This window comes from Mustela erminea, chromosome X, assembly GCF_009829155.1.
Source record: "Mustela erminea isolate mMusErm1 chromosome X, mMusErm1.Pri, whole genome shotgun sequence".
Lineage (NCBI taxonomy): Eukaryota > Metazoa > Chordata > Mammalia > Carnivora > Mustelidae > Mustela > Mustela erminea.
The window spans coordinates 97,384,755-97,412,061 of NC_045635.1; the positions used below are offsets into that span (position 1 = coordinate 97,384,755).

At 38.5% G+C, this 27,307-nt stretch overlaps 1 protein-coding gene across 1 annotated transcript; it reads right to left on the bottom strand.

Moving 5' to 3' along the window:
• Nucleotides 1-10,082: 10,082 nt before the first annotated feature.
• On the bottom strand, nt 10,083-11,394 carry LOC116583274. The gene is made up of 3 exons (XM_032331341.1): nt 11,333-11,394; nt 10,682-11,165; nt 10,083-10,372 (listed from the first exon to the last, which is right to left on the bottom strand). The coding sequence occupies exons 2-3, from the start codon at nt 11,097-11,099 to the stop codon at nt 10,104-10,106; spliced, it is 687 nt and encodes a 228-aa protein (XP_032187232.1). The 5' UTR covers nt 11,100-11,165; nt 11,333-11,394; the 3' UTR covers nt 10,083-10,103.
• Between the last annotated feature and the right edge of the window lie 15,913 nt (nt 11,395-27,307).

Here is a 27,307-nt window from a genome sequence, read left to right on the forward strand (position 1 = left end):
AAATAGCAAGTGCTGACGAGGATACGGAGTACAGGAAGCCCTTGTGCACTGTTGGTGAGAAGGTAGATGGGTGCAACTGCTATGGAAAACAGTATGGAAGGTCCTCAAAAAATTAAAAATACAAATAGCACGCAACCTAGTAATTCCACTTCTGGGTATTTACCCGAAGAGGAAAAAAACTAATTCAAAACCATATATGTACCCCTATGTTTATTGCAGCATTATTTACAACCAATAGCCAAGATATGAAAGTTACTAAGAATCCATCAATAAATGAATGGATAAGGAAATTGTGGCATATATATACAACAGGGTATTACTCAACCATAAAAAAAAAAAGTGAAATCCTGCCATTGGCGACACTATGGATGGTGCTAAAGTATATTATGTTAGGTGAAATAAGTCAGAGAAAGGCTAATACCATGTGATTTTACTTACATGCTCTAGTAAACAAAACAAATGAGCAACCAAAGTGGAAACTGACTCACAACTATGGAGGACACACTGGAGGTTGCCAGAGAGAAGCGGGGTGGGGAGAACAGCTGAAGAGGTGAAGGGGATGAGGCACCAACTTCCGGTCATAAAATAAATAAGCTAAGGGATGAAAAGTACAGCCCAGGGAATGTAGCTGATAATACTGCAGTAACTTGCTATAGTGAAAAGCGGCCACACATATCATGGTGAACATTTTGTAATGTCTATAGTTGCCGAATCACTATGTTGTGCAACTGAAACTAATGCTATACTGTATGTCAACTGCACTTTAACAAAAAATAAAAACTAAATAAAGTGACTATAAAATACTTACCAGAGGGACATCTGAGTGGCTCAGTCGGTGAATCATCTGCCTTCAGCTCGGGTCGTAATCCCAGGGTCCTGGGATCGAGCCCCACATCGGGCTCTCTGCCCAGCAGGGAGCCTGCTTCTCCCGATTCCTCTGCTCCTTAACCATCCCCCCCGCCCCGCCTCCCTGCTCATGCTTTCTCTCTCTCGCTCACTCTTTCTCTGTCAAATAAATAAATAAAATCTTTAAAAAAAAATTTATCGGAGAAATGCCACAAATACTACACATAACAGAAAATGCCCACCACTTACCATCTCTCTATAAAATTGATCACTATAGAGTCCAATCAATTTCTAATCTTTTCTTCCTAGGCATAAATTAAACTTCTGACCAAGCACATCCCTGTTCCATCACTCCCCTCGCTGTGAGAAAAGTGTCCTACTTTATGTATAAAGCATCTCCCTCATTTTTTTTTCTTCTGATTCTACTCAGGTCCAGGAGGAAGAATGCCTGGGTAGAAACTATGCCATTTATTTCTTTAGCAAATATTGCAGCAGCTGCCAGGCAGCAACCCAGAGTACCTTCATGAAAAGCGGACGGAGCTCCTTCAACAGGTTCCATCCAGGCTTTGGGAAAACCAGCACTCTGACAATGCATTGTCTCTGGAAATGCACAATGAGTCAATGCCTACGGAGGGGAATTTAGCAACAGCTAGCAAAATTACAAGTGTTTTGCCTATTGATCCAGGAATCCTATTTCAGGGAATTCATCTTAGAGATAGGTCTACATGAATGCCATATGCATATGATTATTCCTTAAAACATCAGTTGTAATAATCAAATATTGGGAATTCTTAGTGTCCATCAGCTCCTGTGGTACAGTCACATAATCAAATATTATGCAGGCTAAAAAGTGAGAAAGATTTTTTTTTAGATTTTATTTATTTATTTATTTGAAAGAGAGACAGTGCAAGAGAGCATGAGTGGAGTTGTGGTGGGGGGAGGCGCGTGGCAGGTGGCCAGGGTAGAGGGAGGGGGAGAAGCAGGCTCCAGGCTGAGCAGGGATCCTGGGATCAGGACCTGAGCTGAAGGCAGACATTCAGCTGACTGAGCCAACCAGGTGCCCCAAAAAGTGAGGAAGATTTATATGTACTGATATTACATGATCCCCATAACTTACTAAATGACAGGAAAAAATCAGAGTACTTTTTACACTACATAGATGCTACCTTTTATGCAAGGAACAGTGAAAGTAATACATATTTGTATTTGAGTGTATTTGCGTAAATGAACATTGAACGGATTTTTTAAAATAAGATGTGTTTTTTTTAAGGGCTGCAGGGTACAGTGGGGAAGGGGTACATAGGGACTGGCTGACAGGAAGACTTCTTAATGTTGCCTTTCTATTGAATTTTGTTCTTTGAAACATATTAATGGATAACTTATTCAGAAAATAATTTAAAAGAAAAATTACCCTATTATAGCATAGCACGTGATAGTAAGCTTCCAAATTTAATTTTATGCAGCTAATATAGTCTCAACACTAGCACCTCATAAAGGTAGTCGAAAAGAAAAAGTGCAGAACTATCTCACTTTTTAAAACAGATGCAAAAATTATAAACAATGTTAAAAATCAAGCTATCAGTGCATCAAATAATGTACCGTGACCAAATATCATTTATTTCTGGAATGCAAAAATGAGTCAACTTTAGCAAAATCTATCAACAAACTAAAAGAAAAAAACAATACTAATGCAGCAAAGGCATCAGAAAAATGTAGCATCTATTCCTCATTAAAAACAAAACAAAAAAAAGAAGTAAAATGGAAATACTATGAAGCTATATAATGAATGAAGTCTAGCTACCAAAACTCAACAGGAAATAGTCTGTGAATATAAGTAAAGGGCACATGGGAGTTACTTATACTATTCTTGTAAATTTGGGAGGCCCAAGTCGGTTAAGCCAAAGTTAAGCCTCTGACTTGGGCTCAGGTCATGATCTCGGGGTCCTGGGATAGAGCCCCACGTTGGGCTCCCTGCTCGGCAGGAAGCCTGCTTTTCCCTCTTCCACTCCCCCTGTTTGTGTTCTCTCTCTCGCTGTGTGTCTGTCAAATAAATAAATAAAATCTTTAAAAAAATAAACTAGATGATTGAGCTGTAGTAGATTGTCCAGAAAATATGTATAATAATTTAGTAGTTGACAGAAGCTAATCTCAACTATCTCAACTCAGAAGAAGGGAAAGTTTCACAACAGATCTTGGCACAATTGATCATTCATTTGATAGAACACAATATTGAATCATAATGTCATCTCATAATCAAAAATAAATTTCATATGGATCAGAAATTTTCTGAAAAAGAAAAAAAATAAAGGAACTTGGAGGTAGAGATGAGCTTCCTAAACTAATCAGAAAACTAAAAGCTGTAAAAGATAGGATAGTCCTTTTTGTTTTTCAAAAAAGTAAAAATTTTTCTCTGATTAAATATAGCATAAATCAACTCAAAAAAACAAACAGAAGTTGAGGAAAAATACTTTGGCATAAACTCAAATGTTCACATTTATGATATACAAAGAGCTTCTACAAATGGAAAAATTAAAAAAGCAAAGAATTCACTAAGGATAGAAGAAGACATTCGATGGGAGACAAAATTCAAAGGAACAACAAAGTTATAGAATGCTACTTAATTTATCATTCGATTAAATGTAAATTACCCTGGGGCACCTGGGTGGCTTAGTTAAGCATCTGACTCTTGATTTCGGCTCAGGTCACCATCTCTGGGTGGTGAGATGGAGCCAGGCATGCAGCCTGCTTAAGATTCTCTCTCGGGACACCTGGATGGCTCAGTGGGTTAAGCCTCTGCCTTTGGCTCAGTTGATGATCCCCGGATCCTGGGGTGGAGCCCCGAAATCATGCTGCCTGCTCAGCCGGGAGCCTGCTTCCCCGCACCCCCCCCCCCTGCCCCGCCCTCGTCTGCATCTCTGCCTACTTGTGATCTCTCTGTCAAATAAATAAAATCTTAAAAAAGATTCTCTGTCTCCGTTTCCCTCTGCCCCTCTCTGCTACATACAGCAGTATGCATGGATACGTGTCAAATAATAATAAAATAATAGTTCTTATTAGCCCATTGTTTGTCATGTAAAATCTCCCAAGGACCATCACCAGGAGACTCTTGAATAAATTGTGACATGAGTGCTATCAGCATCGTGGCTACACAGGACGTTCCTCTTTCCACCCCTTCTTTTAACAACTAAAACTGGGCTTCCGTCCATAAACAAAAGTACCTCTGTGGGAGCAGGTGGGATCCAGCCGCAAAGCCGAGGGACCTGGGAGCAGCCGCATCTCTCTCTGCGTCAGGTGGACAGACTGGGTTTGCGCGTCAGAACTAGCAAGGCCTGGTCAACTGGCCCCAGACCCTCAGCTACAATCGGGGAAAAGCTGCCGAGCGCTGATCTGGGCAGACGTTCACAAATGAGGAAGCCTTTGGACAAGTTCCGGCTTCCTAAGACAAGACTGGAGCACCTCGCAGATCTCTCCGTAGGAGTTCCCATGCCGCACGGGACACTGCTAGAGAAACCCATTTTTCTCCTGCAGCACCCAGACTACTGAGGCAGGACCTCCATGACTGGGAGGAGGGGAGAGATCTCGAAAGAGGCCGATAATAACATCAGAAGGCATTAAAGGGATGGGGCGCCTGCGGACTGTGTTTAGGACTACGGTAGGACGCCTATGCACAAGCCACTAAGAAAACCTCATCTGGGGATTGCCCCACCTGGCCTGTGGGCACACCCAATGACTCGAATGTTAAACCCACACTTCCCACCTCTGCAGCTGTCTCCTGGGGCACATTCCGAGTGTGGTGGCGGGAACCAGCTACCCAGCTACCCTAAACAGGAAGAGTGCTCAGAAAACAGGCCAGGATCCCTGGGCAAGGAAGAAACCACAAATTTGAAATATAGCACCACCTCCTGGAAAGAAAAATTTCCAGCAACGAACCCAGCAAGTTTTAAGACCAAGAGAAGATAATCTAAGCTAAAAAAAAAAAAAAAAAAAAAAAAAACTCGGCTAAAAGAAGGAGCCGGAAGCACGAGGCTGGTGTATCCCGACAAGCTCAGAGAACGAACGCCCCAGATATGAGCAGAACCAACAAACTAGATCCCGCCCGAAAGAAACGACTAAAGATTGAAGGAGATGCTACTTTGAAAGGAAAAATCTCAACACAAAATTTCAAGGCATGTGAAGAATCAAGGAGATGTGACACCACCAAAAAACCAAACAAATGAACAACAAAAAAGCAAAAACAAAAACAAACAAACAAAAAAAACCCTTCAATAATCCTCCAGTAATCAAACTTCAAACACATGGGACTCTGGGGTCATCCAATATAGAACTCAAAATAGCTGGTTTGAGAATATTTAGTAAGATACAAGAAAACACAAATAGGCCATTTAACAGAATCAGAAAGCAATACATAAACAAAAGGAGAAATTTAACAAAAAGATAGAAATCATAAAAAAAAGAACCAAACAAAAATTCTGGAGCTGAAGAATTCAATGGGTGAAATAAAAAAATGCAGTAGAGAGCACTTGAACAAAAGCACCAATGGACCAAATGTAAGATAGAATCACTGAGCCAGAGAACAACCCAGCCAGCAAAAGAAGGGGAAAAAAATGAAGAAAGCTTATGTGACCTATAGGACACCATCAAACAAATACCAGAATCATTGGCATTCCTGAAAAGGAGAGGCGGAAGGAAATAGAAAGCTTATTTAAAGGAACAATAGCTGATAATTTCCCAAATTGAGGAGAGACTTGGACATCCAAGTTCACAAAGCTAATAGATTACCCCATTATCTCAATGTAAAATGATCTTCTCTAAAGATGGATTATAATGAAACTGTCAAAAATCAAAGACAAAGAGAGAATCCTAAAAGCAGCAAGAGAAAAAAAAGATTGTAACCTATAAAGGAACCCCTATTTTATATATATTTTATGAATATAACTATCCTCTATTTACATATAGTATATATGTATTTAAAATTACTTTTTAGGACAGTGACAGAAACAAAAATAGGCAGATTTAAAGACTATTTCAAAATGAAATGCACATGGCAAAACACCACATGAAATGTAGAATATAAAATTCTATTGATGTGTCTGTCCTCAAACCTGGGTAACCTGAAAAAAATGCAAACTGATTTCATGGCATTTACGATTTTTTTTTCTTGGATTTCTGCTTTAATAAAATAATGACAAAGATAATCAGTGGACACATTTCAAGCCAAGACATTATGAAATGAACTAAGCTAAACATCCTGATTCGAATTGGACAAAGGCTATGAACAGGTGTTCACATATGTGTCTCTCTCCTATGTAGCCCACATACGATCACAAAAAACTGGATTCTGTCCTGGCAGCATCTTTTACTGACACTGACTGCTCCTTCTTAGCACATGTGAAGACTGAATATTCCAACGCCGAGTCAGTCTTCTATATAACTTGTTTAGGTGCTTTATGTACTAGGACACAAAAATATCCCAATGCTGGCCTCATACCTGCAAAATTACAGATAAATCAGCTGATTTCTCAGAATAAATTTTTTAAAAGATTTTTGTTTATTTATTTGAGAGAGAGAGAGAGCAGAGAGAGAGGGAGAAGCAAACCCTGTGCTGAGCAGGGAACCCGACAGAGGACTCAATCCCAGGACCCTCGGATCACGACCTGAGCCAAACTCAGACACTTAATCCACTGAGCTACCTAGGCACCCCAAAGAAGATCTTTCAGTGCATTTACAATCTAAGAATCAATTCCTACAACTTCGCAAGAGAAATTGAGAATTTCAAAACCCAACACATATTAGGGTCTGGACCATTCCACGGCCACAAACCAAAAGAGAAATTAATGATGTTTGAGGGAGAGGAGCAGGAAGAAAAAATAACTTCACAGGTGTTTGGCTCTTAAGAGAAATAATGTTGTATTAGGGCACCTGGGTGGCTCAGTCCATTAAGCGTCCAACTCTTTTAATTTCAGCTCAGGTCAGGATCTCAGGGTTGTGAGCTTGAGCCCCATATGGGGCTCTGTGCTGAGCGTGGAATCTGCTAAAGATTCTCTTTCTCCCTAAAAAAAGAAAAAATTCTCTCTCTTCCTCTGCCCTCCCTGCCCACTCTCTCTCTCTAAAAAAAAAACAAAAAACAAAAAACAAAAACAAAAACAAAAAAAGCAACCAAAAAAAACAAGAACAAGCAAAAAAAAGAGAGACAGAGAGAGAAATAATGTTGTGCAATTATGCTGATCCCCTGCTCCCTCTAAGACGTCTTCCCATGTGGCTATAGCCATACACAGAACACATGAAACAATGTGGATTCACAACAACCAGTTTATTTACACTAGCCACGATCACACCAGCTAGATGAATATCAGACAAGTATCACACTCCATGACACTCTGGAGCACGCGAGCTCAATAAACTGGTCACAAAGGTGGAAATAAGCTAGCATCCTTCTTGGGTTTATCTTCATATATTCCACGGACCAAGAAATATTGTGAAATCCACTCATTTGCTAACATTTTGTTTCTAGTAATAGAACATATGAAATAGTTCAAAACTTTAATAAAACTTTTAACCCACCAGATTCTCAAATTCCCAGACACTACATTTTTATTCGGAAGAGTACAACTTTCACTTGTCGAAGATACTTTTCTGTATTTCTCTCCTTACAAAAAGAAGCTCACCTTTGCATTTCCCCACATCTTTCTCTCCAAGCTAAAACAAATGCCTTTCCATGTAGTAATAAATCATGTAGTCCACATGCCTCGACCATCTGTGGTTCAGCCACACCATACTATATATACCAACACAACTCAGGCACCCAGATTTCACTGTTGACGATGTTGAAAAGCTTCCGCGGCCTTTTTCTTCTTTTTGGTTCTTCATCCATGGATCCCGAGCGTTGCTCCAAATTCTCAAAGTCCAAATGCTCCTCTCTTCAGGAGAGTCTATACTATTTTTATCTGAAAAGGAAAATAAATGCCAACCTCCCTCCAGGTAGCTTTGTCAGAGTTACAAACAAAAATGAATGCAATAGTCAATACATACTTATACGAAAACAGAATATGTTGTTGATCTGAAATTCAAATGTAACTGGGCATCTTTTATCTGGACATCTTACCTCTAAGGGAAGAGTACAGAATCTAAAAGCAGAGGTCATCAAGTGTCCCAGATAGAGTCCCCTAACACTCTTTCATGTACATGAACCAAAAAGAAAACTACTGCCCCTCAAGGCTCTTGTAAAATTCTTTCTAATTTTCATGGTCATGAGCCGAACTACAAACCTTAATTTCTTTTTTCAAGTCCCCAGTTTTGAATACAGGTGTTTCCCCCATTATAACGATTTCATCAGTGTTATGATATTCTAAGTGCTGCCCCTACATGTAATTTTGAGTAATGAACATTCAAGTTTCTGTGGCCTTTACATCTATACAGACTGGATCCGTGACCCGAACATTTCATTATTTTAAAATCCCTCAAAACAACCTAAAATATCAGAAAATACAATGACGTTCACATCCAGAATCAACAGCGGGGAAAAAAAAAAAAACAACTTATCACCATTTTCAGACTTCCCAAGCAGTAAGTTCATGTGGATCGATTTGACAGGTTCTTAAAATTTTTTTCACAACATTCATGTCTTAAAACATGCGACTTGGCTGACAGTCTATTCCAATGACTTACACATTCATTTGACATTAAGCACACCCTAAAAACAATACAATCGGAAGCTTTTTTACATATTGCCAAAGTTTTCCTTCCATATTAAAACAAACACAGGTGATTCAGAAAGTTATTGGCACTTCTAAAAGAAGGAAACAGAAAAACAGAGAGAGAAAGAGAAAGAATTATTGCCACAGAACAATTCAGTGCAAATGTCCTAATCTTTGTGTGGATTCAAATATACCATGCTTGTTCTCCCAATTTTGCAGCCTGTTGTAATCACAGCTACCACAGAGGTGAAGCGTCATCAGAAAACAGAGTCAAACATGTTTACATAGCAAAATTCTCCCTGCTCCGTTCGTAGCATTTCAGTTAGTAGCATCAGATCAGAATCCCCAGCAGGGAGGAGACATGAAGGGTGAAAATAAACGAACTGAACATCAAATCAAGATCTTAAAACGCAGACAAAAATAATCATAACAAACCCTCAAGAAACTAGAAGGAACGGGAGGAAAATAAGTGAATTTGGCAGCATACAATTAGGACCAATTAAATAAAATCAGGAGCCGGTTCTTTGAACCAAAGAAAGGGGAAAAAAAACCCAAAATAATAAAAACTCATCCCCAGCAAATCCATTTAAGGAATGAGTCACCAAATCCAATACAGAGTACCAAAGCTGGGGGGAAGATGCGGAACAATGTTAAGCTAAATAAATATCCACACATGTGGTTTTTAAAACCACACATATTACATATGTCAATTTTAAAAGAGGCACATGTATTTAGCTTAACACAATTATTAACTTTTTCTGGCATCAAAACAATATATACCTTTTTAAAAAATAAGATGTATATGGACAAACAATAACGAGATTATGCTTACAATTTAATTTCTTCTTTTTGCTTCCCCACTGTTGCTTACTTTTAATTTTTTACTTTAGGAATAAGGGAAAAGAATTGATTTTAATAACAACATATAGACAGGTAAAAAGTTTTGAAAGTACATGAGACTAAATACTGGAGGATTATTGTCTCCAGGTGGTTGAATTAGCATTTCATGTGTGTACATGTGCCTCTGGGAATTTTCCACATTTACATGAATGTCATTAAAAAAAAAAAGAGTCCCACAATAATATTCATAGTTTAAACTCATTTTAGAAATCAAAATAGCATGTTTCTGCATTCAGGGACGTAATGTGCTAGTATGTCTGTCTGTCTGTGGATAACAAGAGAGGACTGGCAACCCTGAGCCCTAAGGACCATTTCAAGGGGATGGCATTTTGTGTGATTTTAATTCTCTTTTCTGTACTTTTTTCCTGCAGTCCAAATTTTATCAAATCAATAACAATAGTCATAAGCAAGTTATAAGCTTCATTTAAAAAAATGATTCCGCTGTCCTAAGAAATCTGTTGAAGTCTTAGAACTCGCCTATGTAGTGACCCTCAGAGCTGTAAGTAAGTGAAATGTTAACTGCGGGTAAAGTTAAAGATGACTGTCTACCTTCTTCCTTTTTGTCTATTTCTACTTAACATCTAACCAATAACACGCTCCCGCTCCATTTCTAAATCAGAAGAGAGCATTAGGGAATGAATCTGTGAGAATTTAATGAGGCCCCTAATTGTGGGCAGAGCGTTCACCTTCCCTGGCATCCTGGAAGTTTTTACATTTAAAACACTTTTTGCGCCATGAGAAATTCACTGAATGACACTGCTGACAGTCCCAATCCCCGCCTTTGCCCCTCACGGCCTGTCTTGCAGAGCAAGAGAAACCAGATTCTTGCTTAAGCCTTTTAGACAAGAACTTCTTGGAGGGGTAATGCTTACCCTTCCAGGTGCTTCTGGAATTGTTCCCAGCAGGAACTGCTGCAGCTTCTGCTGCTGCTCCTGGGAGAGAAGATGCAGGGAGGAATGAGTAAGGGGATTCAGACAGACTAAGGGGTGGCTGCTGAATAACCCAAGACCAGGTCCCTAAGACCTCAGAGCAAGGAACGACTGGTACCCCCCACCCCCTCCCCACCTCTGTCCCTGCCCCATACAGCCATCCCTTCCCCTCCTGAGCCTCCCCCGCTAGAGCTGCAGTCCCAGGAGGAGTAGCAGACTCCAGGCCTGCTCCCTTCCCTGCCTCCACCCCCCCACCCCCGCCACCCCTTGCCCCGATATCACTAGCTGCAGCCTGAGCAAAAGCAAACTTACCAAACATCCACACCTCCTTCCCCTTATTTTCCACAGCTCCGTCCTGCTTTTGAGACTGAGCAATTGACGCCCTGAGCAGCTCGTTCCTCAGCAGGTTTCGCTCTTCCTCCACTCCACGAAGGGCTGTGAGGCTTTCCTGAAGCTGCAGCTGGGCCGCCTTCTTTTCCTTTTCTTGCATATCCCTGAGTCTGTTCACCGTCCCGACCAAGACGTTGGTGAACAGCTTCTGCTCGTCCAGCTGATCCTGGAGCTTCTTCACCTTTTCCGCGTGTTCCCGCTTCTGCCTCTGAGCCATGCGCACTGCCTGGGCCAGGGTTTTCCAGGCACAAGCCTCCTTGGTGGCTTCTGCCACTGCTGAGTTAGTCAGGACGTCTCGCAACTTCTTCTCCATATCGCTCCAGGACTTGCACAGCTGCATCGAGTAGAAGTGGGGACTAACTCCATTTCGAAGTATTTGCTTATTGATGAAATCGACCACCTCTCTCTGAAAGAAGCCACAGTTTCGGTCATTAAAATTTACAGCCATTCTCACAACTGCCCTCTCAGACCTGCTGTCCCTCAGAAAGCACACAGCAACAGGATATAACCTATGACCCTGACCTCTCTCCTCCACTGTCACCACCCCTTTATGGAAAGTTAAATGCCACCTACTGGTTTGAGGGTTTAGCTGCCAGGTACCGGAGTCTGCTCCTTCCTGTGCTGCAGGGCTGCGGGAAGATAAAGCCAGGATAAACCTGGAGAGAGAGTCAGTGGATGGGATGGATACAAAGTTTATAAAACAAAGCAAAACAATCTGCTTATCCCCGGCTAGCCCTCGCATCTGAAGGCAAACACAAAAACACGCCGAACATTTACTAAACTGACCTGGTGTTACCTCGTGCCACAAGGAATTTATAAAATACTGGAAAGCAGGGAATCTTTTACCATGAGCAAGCTCCTGGGAGGCACAGAAGAAATGCAATAATTATTTTTGATGGGTATATTTCACAGTTTATATAAACTTGCTCAGACCTCACACATGTATATTTTGCCAAGTGAGAGTTCATTCATGCAGCATGATTTTGAAATGTAGGTGTTTAATGATAAAAATGGTCATTAACTGTCTTTTTCTTTTAAAGAATTTATTTTATTTATTTGACAGAGATCACAAGTAGGCAGAGAGGCAGAGAGAGAGAGAGAGGAGGAAGCAGGCTCCCCGCTGAGCAGAGAGCCTGATGCGGGACTCGATCCCAGGACCCCGGGATCATGACCTGAGCCAAAGGCAGTGGCTTAACCCACTGAGCCACCCAGGCGGCCCTATTAACTGTCTTTTTAGAGCAGGCATCATGTTAGGTGGTAAGGAGATAACAAAGATCAGTAAGAACTACAGAGGCCGGTTTTCTAGTATAATTTTGAACAGATAAACCCGTTCAAGGGAAAATTCAGAACTCACAGCACAGCTCCTTTGCATCATCATTATTATTAAAAGGGAGGACTTCTCTCGTTCTTTTTTTTTTTTTTGGCAAATGTAAAGACATTCTATTTTTTTTTAATTTAAATTCAAGTCAAGTTGAAATAGAGTGCATTATTAGTTTCAGAGGTAGAGTTTAGTGATTCATCTGTTGCATAGAACACCCAGTGTTCATTCCATCAAGCATCTTCCCTAATGTCCATCACCCAATAACCCCAGCCCCTCACACCTCCTCCCCTCCAGCAACCCTCAGTGTGTTCCCTACAGTTCAGAGCCTCTTATGGTTGGCCTCTCTTTCTGTTTTTATTTTTTTTTCTTATTTTTCCTTCTCTTCCCCTGTGTTCATCTGTTTCGTTTCTTAAATCCCACATGAGTAAAATTATATGGTACTTGTCTCTCTCTGACTTATTTCACTGAGCCCAATACATGGATAGAACTAATGGATCTAGTTCTATCCATGCCATTGTAAATGGCAAGATTTCATTCTTTTTGATGGCTGGGTAATATTCCATTGCGTATTTATACCTCATCTTCTTTATCAATGGACATCTGGGCTCTTTTCATATTTTGACTATTGTGGACATTGCTGCTATAGACACTGGGGTGCACGGGTCCCTTCAGATCACTACATTTGTATTTTTGGATGAACATCTAGTAGTGCAAATACTGAGTCATAGGGTAGTTCTATTTTTAACTTTTTGAGGAACCTCCATACTGTTTTCCAGAGTGGCTGCACCAGCTTGCATTCCCACCAGCACTGTAAGAGGTTTCTCCTTTCTCCCCATCCTCACCAACATCTATCGTTTCCTGACTTTTTAATTTTAGCCATTCTGACCAGTATGAGGTGTTCTCTCGTTGTGGTTTTCATTTGTATTTCCCTGATGATGAATGATATTGAGCATTTTTTCATGTGTCTGTAAGCCATTTGTATGTCTTCCTTGGAGAAATGTCTATTTGTGTTTTCTGCCTATTTCTTGGCTGGATTTTTTGTTTTCTGGTTGTCTTGTCAAGGCCTCTACCAGGCTAGCTGCCTCTTCTTCATTGAGCCTAAACAACATAATAGTATCAATATAATGGATCTGTATGATGTTCTTACAGGATATCTAAACTGTCTGGAATTCTTCAACATCTATGACTATACAAATAGTATACTATGATTATCTATATAAAGGTATGTTGTTCCCGTTCAAACAGAACATAGACAGTTCGTAACTAAGATAGAAAAGAATGCATTCCCCTGAAATCATACCACGTAAGTGAGGTAGTATTGATCTGCTCGAAACTGAGTACCATATGTCCCATGGCAGCTGTGAGTGGAATTACTGCGTGGTGACCTGAGGTCATTTATGGCCATTATCAAGGATCTAACCAGTCTTGAGAAGGAATTGAAAAAGATAAGCTGAGTACATCTAATGGTGTCAGAACAGGGAAACTACCAAGGTTTAGTGGGGTCATGTCAAAGAATACATAGGGCCGATTAAAGGAGCTCCAGCTAGCTAAAGATAGAAAAATGTGAGCATCACAAATGTCTGAAATTGACTAAAATACATCATTTTTCAAAAAAGTGTGCTTATAGTGATATTTAAAAAGCAAAAAGCTCATTGATCAGCACTGGATGTTGCTACAGCAGCAACTCATTTTTCTGATTTTGATAAATAAAGGTTAAAGGAAACCTATCACTTATGGGGTGTCTGGGTGGCTCAGTTGAGACATGAGTCTGACTCTTGGTTTCAGTTCAGGTCACGATCCAAAGGTCATGGGATCGCTCCCTGCATTGGGCTCCACACTCAGCATGGAGTCTGCCTGAGATTTCATCTCCCTCTCTCCTCTACCTTTGGCCTTCCCCCAACTCTCGTGTTCTCTCTCAAATAAAAAAAATAATAAGTAAAATCTTTTTTTTTTAAAGATTTTATTTATTTATTTATTTGATACAGAGAGAGAGAGAACAAGAGGGAGAAGCAGTTTCTCTGCTGAGCAGGGTGCCTCATGCAGGACTTGATCCCAGACCCTGGGATCATGACCTGAGCCGAAGGCAGACACTTAACTGACTGAGCCACCCAGGTACCCCAATAGACAAAATCTTTTAAATAAACAAAAAAAACTATTACTTATCCCATTTTTCCTGAATAAACTGTATTTTAGAGTAATCACATAGTCAAAGAGGGAAAATTCTTTCTCATGTAAGAATTCCAGCTTCTGAATGCAGAACGAATGATATGATTAGAAATTCACCAATTTGCAGCCTCTGAAGAAGTAATGCATCAAGGCAACATTACTCAATAGATGCTAGAACCATTAGGTTGGATGAGGGAATTTTATAGTGGGGAGACCTGACTGACAGTCATCCCAGCACATTAATCAAACACCATATCATTGAAGTTGAGACATATAGATATAATTTACCTCCTAAAATGATATAATAGAAAGTATACAAACAGCACCTCTGACATGTTGTGCCAAAAAAAATTAAAATCGAATCTAATCTATCTCCCTGGTTTAACTAGCAGTTTACAGGAAACAGAGGATAAAGATAAACACTAAGATAAGGAAGCAATCAGTCAAACGCTGAATGTATTTCACAGCTGAACTGCCCAGTTTTTCTAACGAATCAATGGTATAAAAATAAAGTGGGGAAAAATGACTCTGACAAATAACAGACAAATGCATATGTGGACCTTGACCTCATTTGAATCCTAATCTGAACAGATATAAAGTAAGAAGAAATTTTGAGACAATTTGGAAATGCAAATATGTAGGATTCAATATATAGGATTGGATATGGATTCAGTATGGGATGATATTAAAGCTTTTTTTTTAAACATAGCAACAACGCCATTGTTCATCCATCTACAATGCCAGCATTGCTATGTTTAAACAGCATCCTCAGCTAGGGACCCTGGGTGACTCAGTGGGTGACTCAGTGGGTTAAGTGGCTGCCTTTGGCTCAGGTCATGACCCCAGGTCTCGGTCCTGGGATGAAGACCCACATTGGGCTCGCTGCTCAGTGGGGCATCTGCTTCTCTCTCTCTCTCTCTCTCTGCTTACGGCTCCCCCTTCTTGGGCTCTCTGTCAAATAAATAAATAAATAAATAAATAAATCTAAAAAAAAATCCTCAACTAGAGATGCATGAATGACATGATACCTGGGATTTGCTTTAAAATATTCTAGACTTCTCCCTCGTTCATCTAGAATATAGATGAAAAAAAATTGGATGACTTTTGACAACTGTGGATACTATGTGATGAGTACCTGTATGTCCATTTAGGTTCATTTACATTTTGAGAATTAGATCCTTACCTTGTTTTCATACCTGGCACAGAGTTAAATGTTAAAATCAAAACTCTGAAATGTATAGAAGAAAATAGAGGATAATACGATTGTGATACTGGGTAAGAATTCCTTAAACAGGACACAAAAAGCAAGAAACATGAAGGAAAATTCCATAAGTTTGACTAGGTCATATATTTTAAAAATATATATGAAAAACAACAAAAGAAGCTAGAGATTAGCAGATGATATTTGTAAACTGTATAACTTAAAACAAATTAGCATCCCAAATATATCATCTATTTTTACAAATCTAAAACCAAAAGGTATACACAAATAATACAACCATAGGAAATAAAGGGGTCTTTATAAATGACCAGCAAGAATTTGAAATGCTCAATTTCAGTAGTATTTAGAAAACAGAAATATGTTGCTATTCTAAGCAAGTAGGTTGACAATAATGAAAAAGTATGCCTATATCAAAGATCAGAGAAAGGAAAATGTTCATATGTTGTTAGAAGTAATATAAACCAGTAAAACAATTTGGAAAAGTAATTTAGTTATAACCTGTAAAATTGTAAATGTGTTTATCACTTCTAGATAAATCAATTCTTTTTTTAAAGATTTTATTTATTTGACAGACAGAGATCACAAGTAGGCAGAGAGGCAGGCAGAGAGAGAGGGGGAAGCAGAATCCCTGCTGAGCAGAGAGCCCGACACAGGCCCTGATCCCAGGACCCTGGGATCATGACCTGAGCTGAAAGCAGAGCTTAACCCACTGAGCCACCCAGGTGCCAGAAAAATCGATTCTTTACCTATAAGTAATCTCACCTATAGGAAAGGAAAAATGCACCTCTAAGGTTTAGTCCAACATTTTTTCTTATTAAAAAGCCAAGAACAATTTAAGTGTATACCAATGGAAGTCGTGTACAGTGATGTGATATATTCATACCATGAAATTCTAAAGAATAATAAAAGGTAATTCACTTGATTCAAATCAACATAGATTTCAAATAACGTAATTCTGAGAGAAAACAAAGACTTTCAGAGATTCACATCATGACGACATGTATATAAAGTTAAATAGAACACATCTTTAATTATATATATATCATATATATATATATATATATATATATACACATTCTAAAAATACTGACCTAATATATAAAAGCATTTTTTAATAAACATGAAGGAGGCACAATACACTCATGATAATTGCTTCTTCTGTGTAGAAAAAAGAGAATCAGGAGTGCCTGGGTGGCTCAGTCAGTTAAGCGTCTGCCTTTGGCTCAGGTCACGATCCCAGGCCCAAGGCAGGCTCACTGCTCAGCAGGGAGACTGCTTCTCCCTTTGCCTCTCCCCCTGCTTGTGCCCTCTCTTGCTTTCTCTCTCCTCAGCGGAGAACTTGCTTTTCTCCTTCCTCTGCCTGCCACGCCCCCTGCTTGTGCTCTCTCTTTCTGTCAAATAAATAAATAAAATCTTAAAAAAAAAGGAGAGAATTAGAACTGGAGGTGGGCAAAAGGGAACTCAGCTCTCTATGTTCTGTCATTAAAATAACAAGTTGAAACAAATATGAAAATATGAGGTAATTATCAATTCTTGATGATGGGCACAGGGATGTTCTGATATTCTTTGTAGATTTTTGTATTTTTTTTCATCTTTTTAAAAGATTTTATTTATTTATTTGACAGACAGAGATCACAAATAGGCAGAGAGGCAGGCAGAGAGAGAGGAGGAAGCAGGCTCCCTGCTGAGCTGAGAGCCTGATGTGGGGCTCGATCCCACGACCCTGAGATCACTACCTGAGCCGAAGGCAGAGGCTTTAACCCACTGAGCCACCCAGGTGCCCCAGACTTTTGTATTTTTTAATTTATCAAAATAAATAGAGGAAAAGAAGATTGAAAGGCCTCCTAACCTATAGGAAATTGAATAGCAAAATTAATAGATTAAACTTTAAGAAGCATATTAAACTTTTTATATTACTATTGAGAATACATACTCATTTTAAATGCAAATATGATATTTTAACTGTATTTTTAAAGTAGATGACTCAAATAAATTCCACACTGTAGTAGAAATCATAATAGTCAAATTCTATGACTATATTACAAAACCCTAGAAATTACCAAGAAAAGCAAATAGCTTTGACTTTGAAAAAAAATCCAAACTGATCTTTCAAAAAGGTGGCATGGAAAAGGAAACAAAACTACAAGTAGTGTTATAATAGAAAATAATGACAGTTTTGTTATACAACAAAACTCTCCTCAGAAGATTTTGAGAGGATTAAGTGCCTTTGTTATAAAACAAGACAATGTAAATAAATAACCTAAGCTTTAAACGAAATAAATTAGAAAAGCAACAACAAACTAAACCCAAGGAAAATATTAAAGGATCAATTTAGTCACTGAAGCACAAATCCATGAATCAAGATAAAGAAAAAATAGAATTAATGAATAGATGGAAATTGAGGCTAAGGCTTTCAACAACAGTTTTAAAAATACTGACACATTCTTCAACAAGGATGGATCTCAAAAACATTATGTTAAGTGAAAGAGCCAATCATAAAGGACCACTTATTGTATGATTTCACGTGTATGAATTGTCCATATCAGAAAGCAGATCAGTATATTTGTCTGGGGCTGGTAATGAAAACAGGAATTGACTACAAATAGCACAAGGGATCTTTACTGGGTATTTGGAAAAGTTCTAACACTGGATTTTGGTGATGGTTAAACACCTCAGTAGATTTATTAAAAAAATATTGAATTGTATACTGAAAGTGGGTAACCTTTATGGTATGTAAATTATACCTTAACAAATTGCTAAGTCTAATTTTTCAGCCTTATACTTAAAATTCTAACTTCATTTAGGAATGAGGAATATCTCCACTGGAATCAAATAGTTCCTGTGTTTTATCAATATTAATAAAGGTTAAATAGTTAATTTGGGGCAGCTATATGAGGAAAGAGGATTCATTTCAAAGAAGAGAAAATTCAAATTGTCTTAATCCAGTGCTTGCTTGGCATGTTTGGGAACTTTATAGATCAAAGAGTACATATTTCCAGTTATAAGAAGAATAAGTTTTGAGATTCTAATGTAGAGCATGGTGACTATAGTTAATAACACAGTACTGTATGCTTGAAAGTTGCTAAGATTAGGTCTTAAGCATTCTTATCACACACATGCAGAGCTAACTGAGGTAATGAGTGTGTCAATTAACTTGATCTTGGTGATCATGCCAATACATAAAATATATATATATAATATATTACAAATATATTATATAAATATCATGTGATATAGTATACATATAATATGTATAATATATATTACAAATATATAAATAGATAATCATTATGTTGTACACTTTAGATATATATAATCGTATCTGTCAACTGTTCCCCCATAAAGTTTAGCGGGAGGAGGGGGGAACGTGGAAACCCAATATGGTTGAAGTGGAATGAGAATGGAAGGTAGCAGGTAAGGTAAGATGGTAGAGGGTCAGCTCTCATAGGAACGTCCCAGGCCATTGCTAGGATTTTGTCTTATTATCAGATGAGACAACATTGTATGGCTTTAAAGAGAAGAGTCACATCATTTGACTTAAGTTATAAATGGATCACACGGGTTGCTGTTTGAATGATTGACTATAGGTGACAAGGGTAGAATGTAAGAAGCTAGTTAGAAGAGGCTATTGGAATAATCCAGGAGAGAGATTCTAGTGGCTTCATGACTTTTCTCTTTTCCAGAACTGTATTGTCTCTCTGACATCCAGGGTATCAAATCTAAATCCTTCTGTCCTAGAATTCCAAATCAATTCAATATTTATAAGCACTTACTCGGCACAGTAATACGTAGAAGGTGCTGTATTAAGAAGTTGGTGCATCCGCCCACAGAGTTCATGGTTATGGCTGACCCCACTGTCATCAATGAATCCTAGATGTGTTGGATTTAGAGTAGCAAACCTCGTTTTATTTAAACGGCTAAGGGTTGCAAGAAAGTAAGGTGGGGGTTGCTGGCAAAACAAAGAGAAAATCTAAAAAAATAAAAAATAAAAACAAAAAACCGTTGCAAGCAGAGCTGAAGGTTCAGCTACTCAGGGTGGGATGTTGTAAGGAGGAAAGTCCGCCTGTTTAAATTTCTGGTAAGATTTTATTTACTTTGAGAGAGCAAGCGCAAGAGAAAGGCAGGCAGAGGGCGAAGCAGGCACCCGGGTAAGGCGGATCCCCGGGCGGGGCTCGATTTCAGGACCTTGGTATCAGGACCCCACGGAAGGCAGACGCTTCACGGACTGAGCCACCGGGGTGCCCCAGACCGCCTGTCTAAAAAGAAAAGTGGCCCAATTAAGTAATTAATTAATTAATTTTAAAAAATAAATTAAAAAAAAAGAAGAAGAAGAAGAAAAGAAAAGTGGCTTGGGGCCCCTGGATGGCTCAGTCCGTGAATTGTCTGCCTTCCACGGGGGTCAGGATACTGGGGTCCTAGGATCTAGCCCCTCCTCCTGGCTCCCACTCAGCGGGGAACCTGCTTCTCTCCCTATACCTCTCCACGTTCTTGTTGTGTTCACACTCTGTCAAATAAATAAAATCTTTAAAAAAAAAGAAAGCGGCTTGGATTTCAACAATCATTACTTGGAAACAGAAGATGAAATCTTGAGACTGAGGAAGGTAGGATTTGGAACTAAAATCCTTGAAGAAAGCCAGAAGAGCCATAGGGCTACATTGTTTGAAAGAACAGACTAGGAAAAAATCCACCTACAGATAATAACATGATAAAGTATGTGTATCCAGAATATACAAGAACTCTCAAAAAGGATAAACACACCAGTCACCAAATGACAAAGTATTTTAATAAACACTACACCAAATAAGATATTTGGAAGATAGGAATATGAAAAGAAGTTTAACGCACTATGATTAGGGAAATGTAAGTCAAAACCAAAAGGAGATTCCACTTTGCACCTATTAGAATGGCTAAACTTAAAAAAACTAACCATACTAGGGCACCTGGCTGGCTCATTTGGAAAAACATGTGACTCTTGATCTTGGGGTGGTGAGTTCCAGCCCCATGCCTGGGTGTAGAGATCACTAAATAAATAAGTAAATAAATAAAATTATAAAAACTAACTGTACAAACCACTGGAGAGATTTGGAGGAACAGGAGCTCTCATTCACTGCTTGTGGGAAAACAGTTTGCTAGTCTCCTGAAAGTTAAACCTACCAAATGATCCAGCCAGTCTATGCCTAGATATTTACGTCAGAGTTAGGAAAATGTATGTCCATGCAAAGTCTTGTGCATGAATGTTCATAACAGCCTTGTTTGTGATAACCAAACTGGAAACAACCCAAATATTTATCAACAGGTGAACAGATAAGTCATAGGACATAAATATCATAAAATAGTATAGAACAATAAGAAAATGATGCATACATGCTCCATACAGTATAACACACGACATGAGTGAACCCCAAATAATCATACTGAATAAAAAAGCCAAACCCCCCAAAAAAGAGTTAATACTACATTATTCCATTTACATAAAATTCTAGAAAATGAAAGCTAATGTGTAGTGACAGAAAACATCAGATCAGTGGATGCCTTGGAAGGAGGTGGCGCTGAAGGCAGGTACAATGAAAAGGTCCAAAGAGCCTTTTGGGGTGACAGATGTGTTCATTATCTTGACTGTGGTAATGGTTTCTTGGTTGCAAACACCTGTCATATTTTTTTGACTAAATGAGTATTATTTAGGAACACATACATTGGTAAGCCAACTATAAAGGAAACAAGAAAACTATTGGTATAGAAGTCCAGAGTTTATCTCTGTCAGGAAGAGAAATGGAACAAGGGTCAAAGTAACACCTTGGAAATGTTCTATTTCTTGACCTCTGTGGTGGCTTTTTGGATATGCGTTTTATAATTATTCATTAAACTGTATGTGTATGTTTTATGCAACTTTCTGAAATTAGGTTTTATTTCATAATAAAAAAGAAAAAGAATAAGCAATGGTTAATAAAAACTGGTGGTTATCCTAATAAATTTAAATAAGTCTTGAGAATATAAAACAAACTTGGGAAGGTTTTAAAAACAGATTAGGAGATAAGTCAACAGTTAGAACATATAAAACGTGGAACATTTCAGGATCTCTTCTCTATTTATCTCACTAAGTCCCGTGGATTTAAGTATATTGATATGCTGACAACTCCCAAATTTTTATCCCCAGTTTGCTTTCCTGTTAATTTTCAGACTTGGATGTCCAAAAGTTCACTTACATTTTTCCTTGAAAGTCAAAAAGAGATGAAAATAACATCCTGGGGGCGCCTGGGTGGCTCAGTGGGTTAAAGCCTCTGCTTTCGGCTCAGGTCATGATCCCAGGGTCGTGGGATCGAGCCCCGCATCGGGCTGTCTGCTCCGCGGAGAGCCTGCTTCCTCCTCTCTCTTTCTCTCTGCCTGTCTCTCTGCCTACTTGTGATCTCTGTCTGTCAAATAAATAAATAAAATCTTAAAAAAAAAATTAACTATTAAAAAAAAAAGAAAATAACATCCTGACATCATGTTGGCAAAATTATAAAAGCATTCCTATTAAATCATGAAGAATACAGTATTAACTATTTTCAACACTACTATTTAACATTATCCTGGAGCTTGTAGTTAATGCAATAAAATGAGAAAGAAATGAGCAGGGAGGCAAGAAGGGGCAGGAGAGAGAAAGGGAGGGAGACGGAGGAGAGGAATCATAAAGGAATGGGAAAGAGAAGAAAAATTGAAGTTATTTGAGATGATTAATTTGTTACATAAAAAAATCTAAGAGAGGGCGCCTGGGTGGCTCGGTTGATTAAGTGACTGCCTTCAGCTCAGGTCATGACCCTGGAGTCCCACATGGGGCCCCCAGCTCCGTGGGGAGTCTGCTTCTCCCTCTGACCTTCTCCTCACTCATGCTCTCTCTCGCTGTCTCTCTCTCAAATAAATAAATAAAATATATATTTTTTAAATATCTAAGAGAACCTACAAACTATTAGAACTAATAAATTTGGCAGGTTGCTTATACTATCTCAGTCAACAGAGATCAATAGAGCTACCATCATCAAAATTTACCAATCAGATAATGTGATAGAAACACAGCTATAATTCAAAGTAGCAACCAAGAAATCAGGTACCTACAGATAAATCAAGAAAAAGCTGTCTCCACTTTTTAAAGGTAAAATTATACAGCATTATTGAATGCCAGAAAAGAAAACTCAAATAAATAGGGATATGTATCATGATTATGGATAAGAAGATTTATATGAAATTTTAAAATGACAATGTTTTCCAAAAAATTCAAGATAACTCCAATCAAATTCCCAGTGGGATTTTTTTTAAAGATATTATTTATTTATTTGACAGACAGAGAGCACAGCAGGGGAGTGGCAGGCAGAGGTAGAGGGAGAAGCAGGCTAACCAAGGAGGGAGCCCAATGTGGGGCTTGATCCCAGGACCCTGAGATCATGACCTGGGCTGAAGTCAGATGCTTAACAACTAAGTCACCCGGGCACCCCCAGAGTGGGATTTTTTTTAATGGAACTAAATCAGTTGATTCTAAAATTTATATGGAACAATTAATATTTAACAGTAGCCTAGAAAATTCTGAGAAATAAGAACAAGAAGGGGAAACTTACCCAATCAGATTTGAAGGCTATAATAAGCTGTAATCATTTAAATATCAGGGTAATTTGCAGAGATAAAGTAGATGACTGGAAGAGATAAATTCAGAAATACATTTCATCATAAATAGGAACTTGTTATATAAAAGATGCAATCCTACACATCAGATTGGGAAAGGCAAATAAAGAGATGTTGGAAAAATTGACTCTGCGTATAAAACTTTAAAATTAGATTCATATTCTAAATTTCTAATTTTAGGTTCTTCTACATCTACACCTGGTTAATTAATAATGCAAACATTAATGTTGTATAAATTAATCACTTAAACTGGTGATATATATTTTTAAAGATTTTATTTATTTGTGAGAGAGAGAGTGCACAAGCAGAGGGAAGGACAGGTAGAGGGAGTGGGGAAAAGCAGATTCCCCACTGAGCAGGAGGCCTGTTGTGGGACTCGATCCCAGGACCCTGGGATCATGACCTGAACCAAAGGCAGCCACTTGACAACTAAGCCACCCAGGCATGCCTAAACTGGTGATATTTTTTAGGGCAGTTTTAGGTTCACATCAGAAGTGAAGGGAGATACAGAAATTTTCCATAACCCCCTCCCTTTCCCCCACACATAGCGTCCCCAATTATCAACATTGGGAAGAGCCCAATAGTGGTACATTTATTACAGCTGATGAACCTACGTTAACACATCATAATCTCCCAAAGTCTATAATTTATCTTAGAGTTCACCCTAGGGTTGTACGTTCTATGAGTTTGAATAAGTGTATCATGGCATGTATTCCTTATTATAGTATTGGTACAGAGAATTCCCATTGCCCTAAAATTCCTCTGTGCTTTGCTGGTCCATCATCTCCTCAATCCCTGGCAACCACTGATCAGTCTCTGTCATTTTGTCTTTTCCAGAATGTTGTATAGTTAGAATCATACACTATGTAGCAGCATCTCAAGTAGGCTTCTTTCACTTAGCAATATGCATGTAAGTTTCCCCCACATCTTTCCAATCATGGCTTGATAGCTCATTTCTCTTAGGGCTAAATACTATTCCGTTGCCTGGATGTATGCCAGTTTATTTACCTACTTACCTACTGAAGTATGTCTTGGTTGCTTCTGAGTTTTGGCACTTCTGGAAAATGTTGCGCTAAGCATTCAAGTGCAGGATTTCGTGTGGACATAGGTTTTGCAATTCATTTGGGTATATAGCAAGGAGTGGGATTGTTGGGTCACATGGTACAAGTATGTTGAGTTTTATAAGAAAATTACCAAGTGTTTTTCCAAGGTGGCTGTACCATTTGGCATTCTCAGCAGAAATGTATGAGAGTTCCTGTTGTTCCACATCCTCCTCAGTGTTTAGTGTTGTCAGTGTCCCAGATTATCGCCATTCTTACAAGGTGTGTAGTGGTATTTTATTGTTGTTTTAATTTGCATTTTCCTGATGACATGTGATGTGGAGCATCTTTTGTCTTTGACCAATTTTTTAATCAAAAAATTTGGTTTTATTCTCATTTTTTAGTTTTAAGAATTTTTTACATATTTTTGGATAATGGTTTTTTATCAAATATCTTTTCCAAAATATTTTCTCCCAGTCTGTGATTTGTCTCTTCATTTACTTGACATTGTGTTTTGCAGAGTGAAAGCTTTTCATTTTAATGAAGTTCAGCTTATCAATTATTTCTTTTGGATATGTCTTGGATCTACTTCTGCCTTTGGTGCTGTATCTGAAAAGTCATTGCCATACCCAAGGCCATATAGGATTTTCTGTTATCTCCTAGTTTTAAAGTTTGGTGTTTTACGTTTAAGTCTGTGATTCATTTTGAGTTCGTTTTTTGTTTTTTGGGTTGTTTTTGTGTGTGTGTGTGTGTGTGTTTTGAGTTTTTTTTGTTTTGTTTTGTTTTGTTTTGTTTTTTTGAGAAAGAGAGTCTGTGCATGGGGATGGGGGAAGGGCAGAGGAAGAGTGATACAGAGAATCCCCAGCAGACTCCATACCCAATGTGGAGCCTGGCATGGGGCTCGATCTCATGATACTGAGTCAAAACCAAAAGTCAGATGCTTAACTGACTGAGCCACCCGGGTGCCTCTATTCTGAGTTAATTTTTTGTGAAGGGGATAAGGTCTGGGTCTAGATTCATTTCTTTGTATGTGGATGTCCAGTTGTTTCAGCACTATTTTTTGAAAAGATTTCCTTTGTTCCATTGATTTTCTTTTGTTCTTTTGTCAAAGATCAGTTGACTATATTTATGTGGGTCTATTTCTGGGCTCTCTATTCTGTTCTACTGATCTGTTTATCTATTCTTTTGCCAATACTACTTATTTTAATTACTGTAGATTTGTAGTAAGTTTTGAAGTCAGGTAGTGTCGGTCCTCCAACTTTGTTCTTCTTCAATATTGTATTCATTAGTCTGGGTCATTTTCCTCTCCACATAAAATTCAGAATTAGTTTGTCAATATCCACAAAATAACTTGCTGGTATTTATTGGTATTTGATTTTGGTAAGGATTGCATTGATTCTAGATCAAGTTGGCAAGAGCTGTCATCTGAACAATACTGAGTCTTGCCATCCATGAACCTGGAATATCTCTTCATTTATTTAATTCTTCTTTGATTTCATTCATTAAAGTTTTGTGGTTTTCCTATATATGATCTTATATATAGTTCGTTAGATTTATACCTAAGTATTTCAATTTTCTGGGTGTAATATAAATGGTATTGTGTTTTTAATTTCAAATCCCATATGTTCATTGCTGGTATATAGGACTTGTACATATTAACCTTGTGTCCCGCACCATTACTAGAATCACTTATTAGTTACAGGAGCGTTTTTTGGTTAGTTTATTCAGATTTTCTATATAGACAATTATATCATCTGCAAAGACAGTTTTATTTCTTCCTTCACAATCTGTATACTTTTTATTTCCTTGAGTGTTTAAATTTATTAAACCTATGGACAACAATCAATAGTATTGAAAAACAAGTCATTTTCTGGTTTTCTAGAATCTCTATTAAGACTTTGGAATATGAGGGGAGGCTGGGGGAGCTCAGCTGGTTAAGCATCTGCCTTTAGCTTAGGTCATGAATTCAGGGTCCTGTGACTGAGCCTTGTGTGGGACTCCCTGCTCAGTCTGCTTCTCCCTCTCCCTCTGCTTCTTCACCTAATTGTGCTCTCTCTCTCTTTAAAAAAAAAAAAGACTTTAGGATATGGGATTTTTTTTTTTTTTTGGTTACTGCAGCTTAAGTGTAAATATGAACATCCAAGGGCCTCAAGGACTTTGAACATAACATTTATATCATAGAAATTGGTTAGGGAAAGTTCATAATTACATATAAACAATTTTAATGCTCTTAAAGGAGATGCGTTTGAACCAGTGGGGAGAGAGAAAACAGAGGAGAACAATGAAGTTAATAGACAGTGAGTATCTCTAATCATGAATCCTATGTTCTCCAGACTCATCTCAGTGGGGATATGGGGTGATGAAAATCCTAGGTAATTTGAAGGGAGCTCTCTAAAGCAGAGGGATTCTGTCCTGTTGCTCAGGTTGTTAACTGAGGATATTGTGAGACACACAGTAAGCAGAGGACTCAAATATCAATGATTTCTTGAAAGTCAAAGCCAAGCAGATGGATCTGGGGGTAGCCACACTGAGATCTATGTCCTCACTATAGTATGGAAAATTCCTGTTCCACAAATGAGTACAGAAAAGACTGATAGAAGGCAGGCCAGGTAAACGTGGGCTAGTGGTTAGAATAAGCAAGACACAGAGTACACAGTCTATCAGGAGCCCTCACTGGGACCAAGGTCATCACAGTAAATTCAAGTGGAGGTGAAAGCTAAAAACCAGCAGTGATTAGCTGCAGCTAAATTTATGTCTGCAGAAGATATAGGACAAACACGGAGCAGAAGTGTATCCTACCTACTGCCATGCCAAGACAATATAGAATCCTCCCAACTGCATCCCACTTTTTGTACTGAGGACAAAAAAAAAATAGGTATTCCACAAATCATGTAATTCAAAACAAGAATCATAAAAGCAAAAAGGGAAATTTTGGTAACATGTTACCAGATGGTTCAGCTGATAGCAATTCACTTGTGTTTTTTTGGTTGATGTGTTTGATTTTTGTTAATTTTTTAAAATATTTTATTTATTTATTTGACAGACAGAGATCACAAGTGGGCAGAGAGGCAGAGAGACAGAGAGAGGAGAAAGCAGGCTCCCTGCTGAGCAGAGAGCCCAACACGGGGCTCCATCCCAAGACCCTG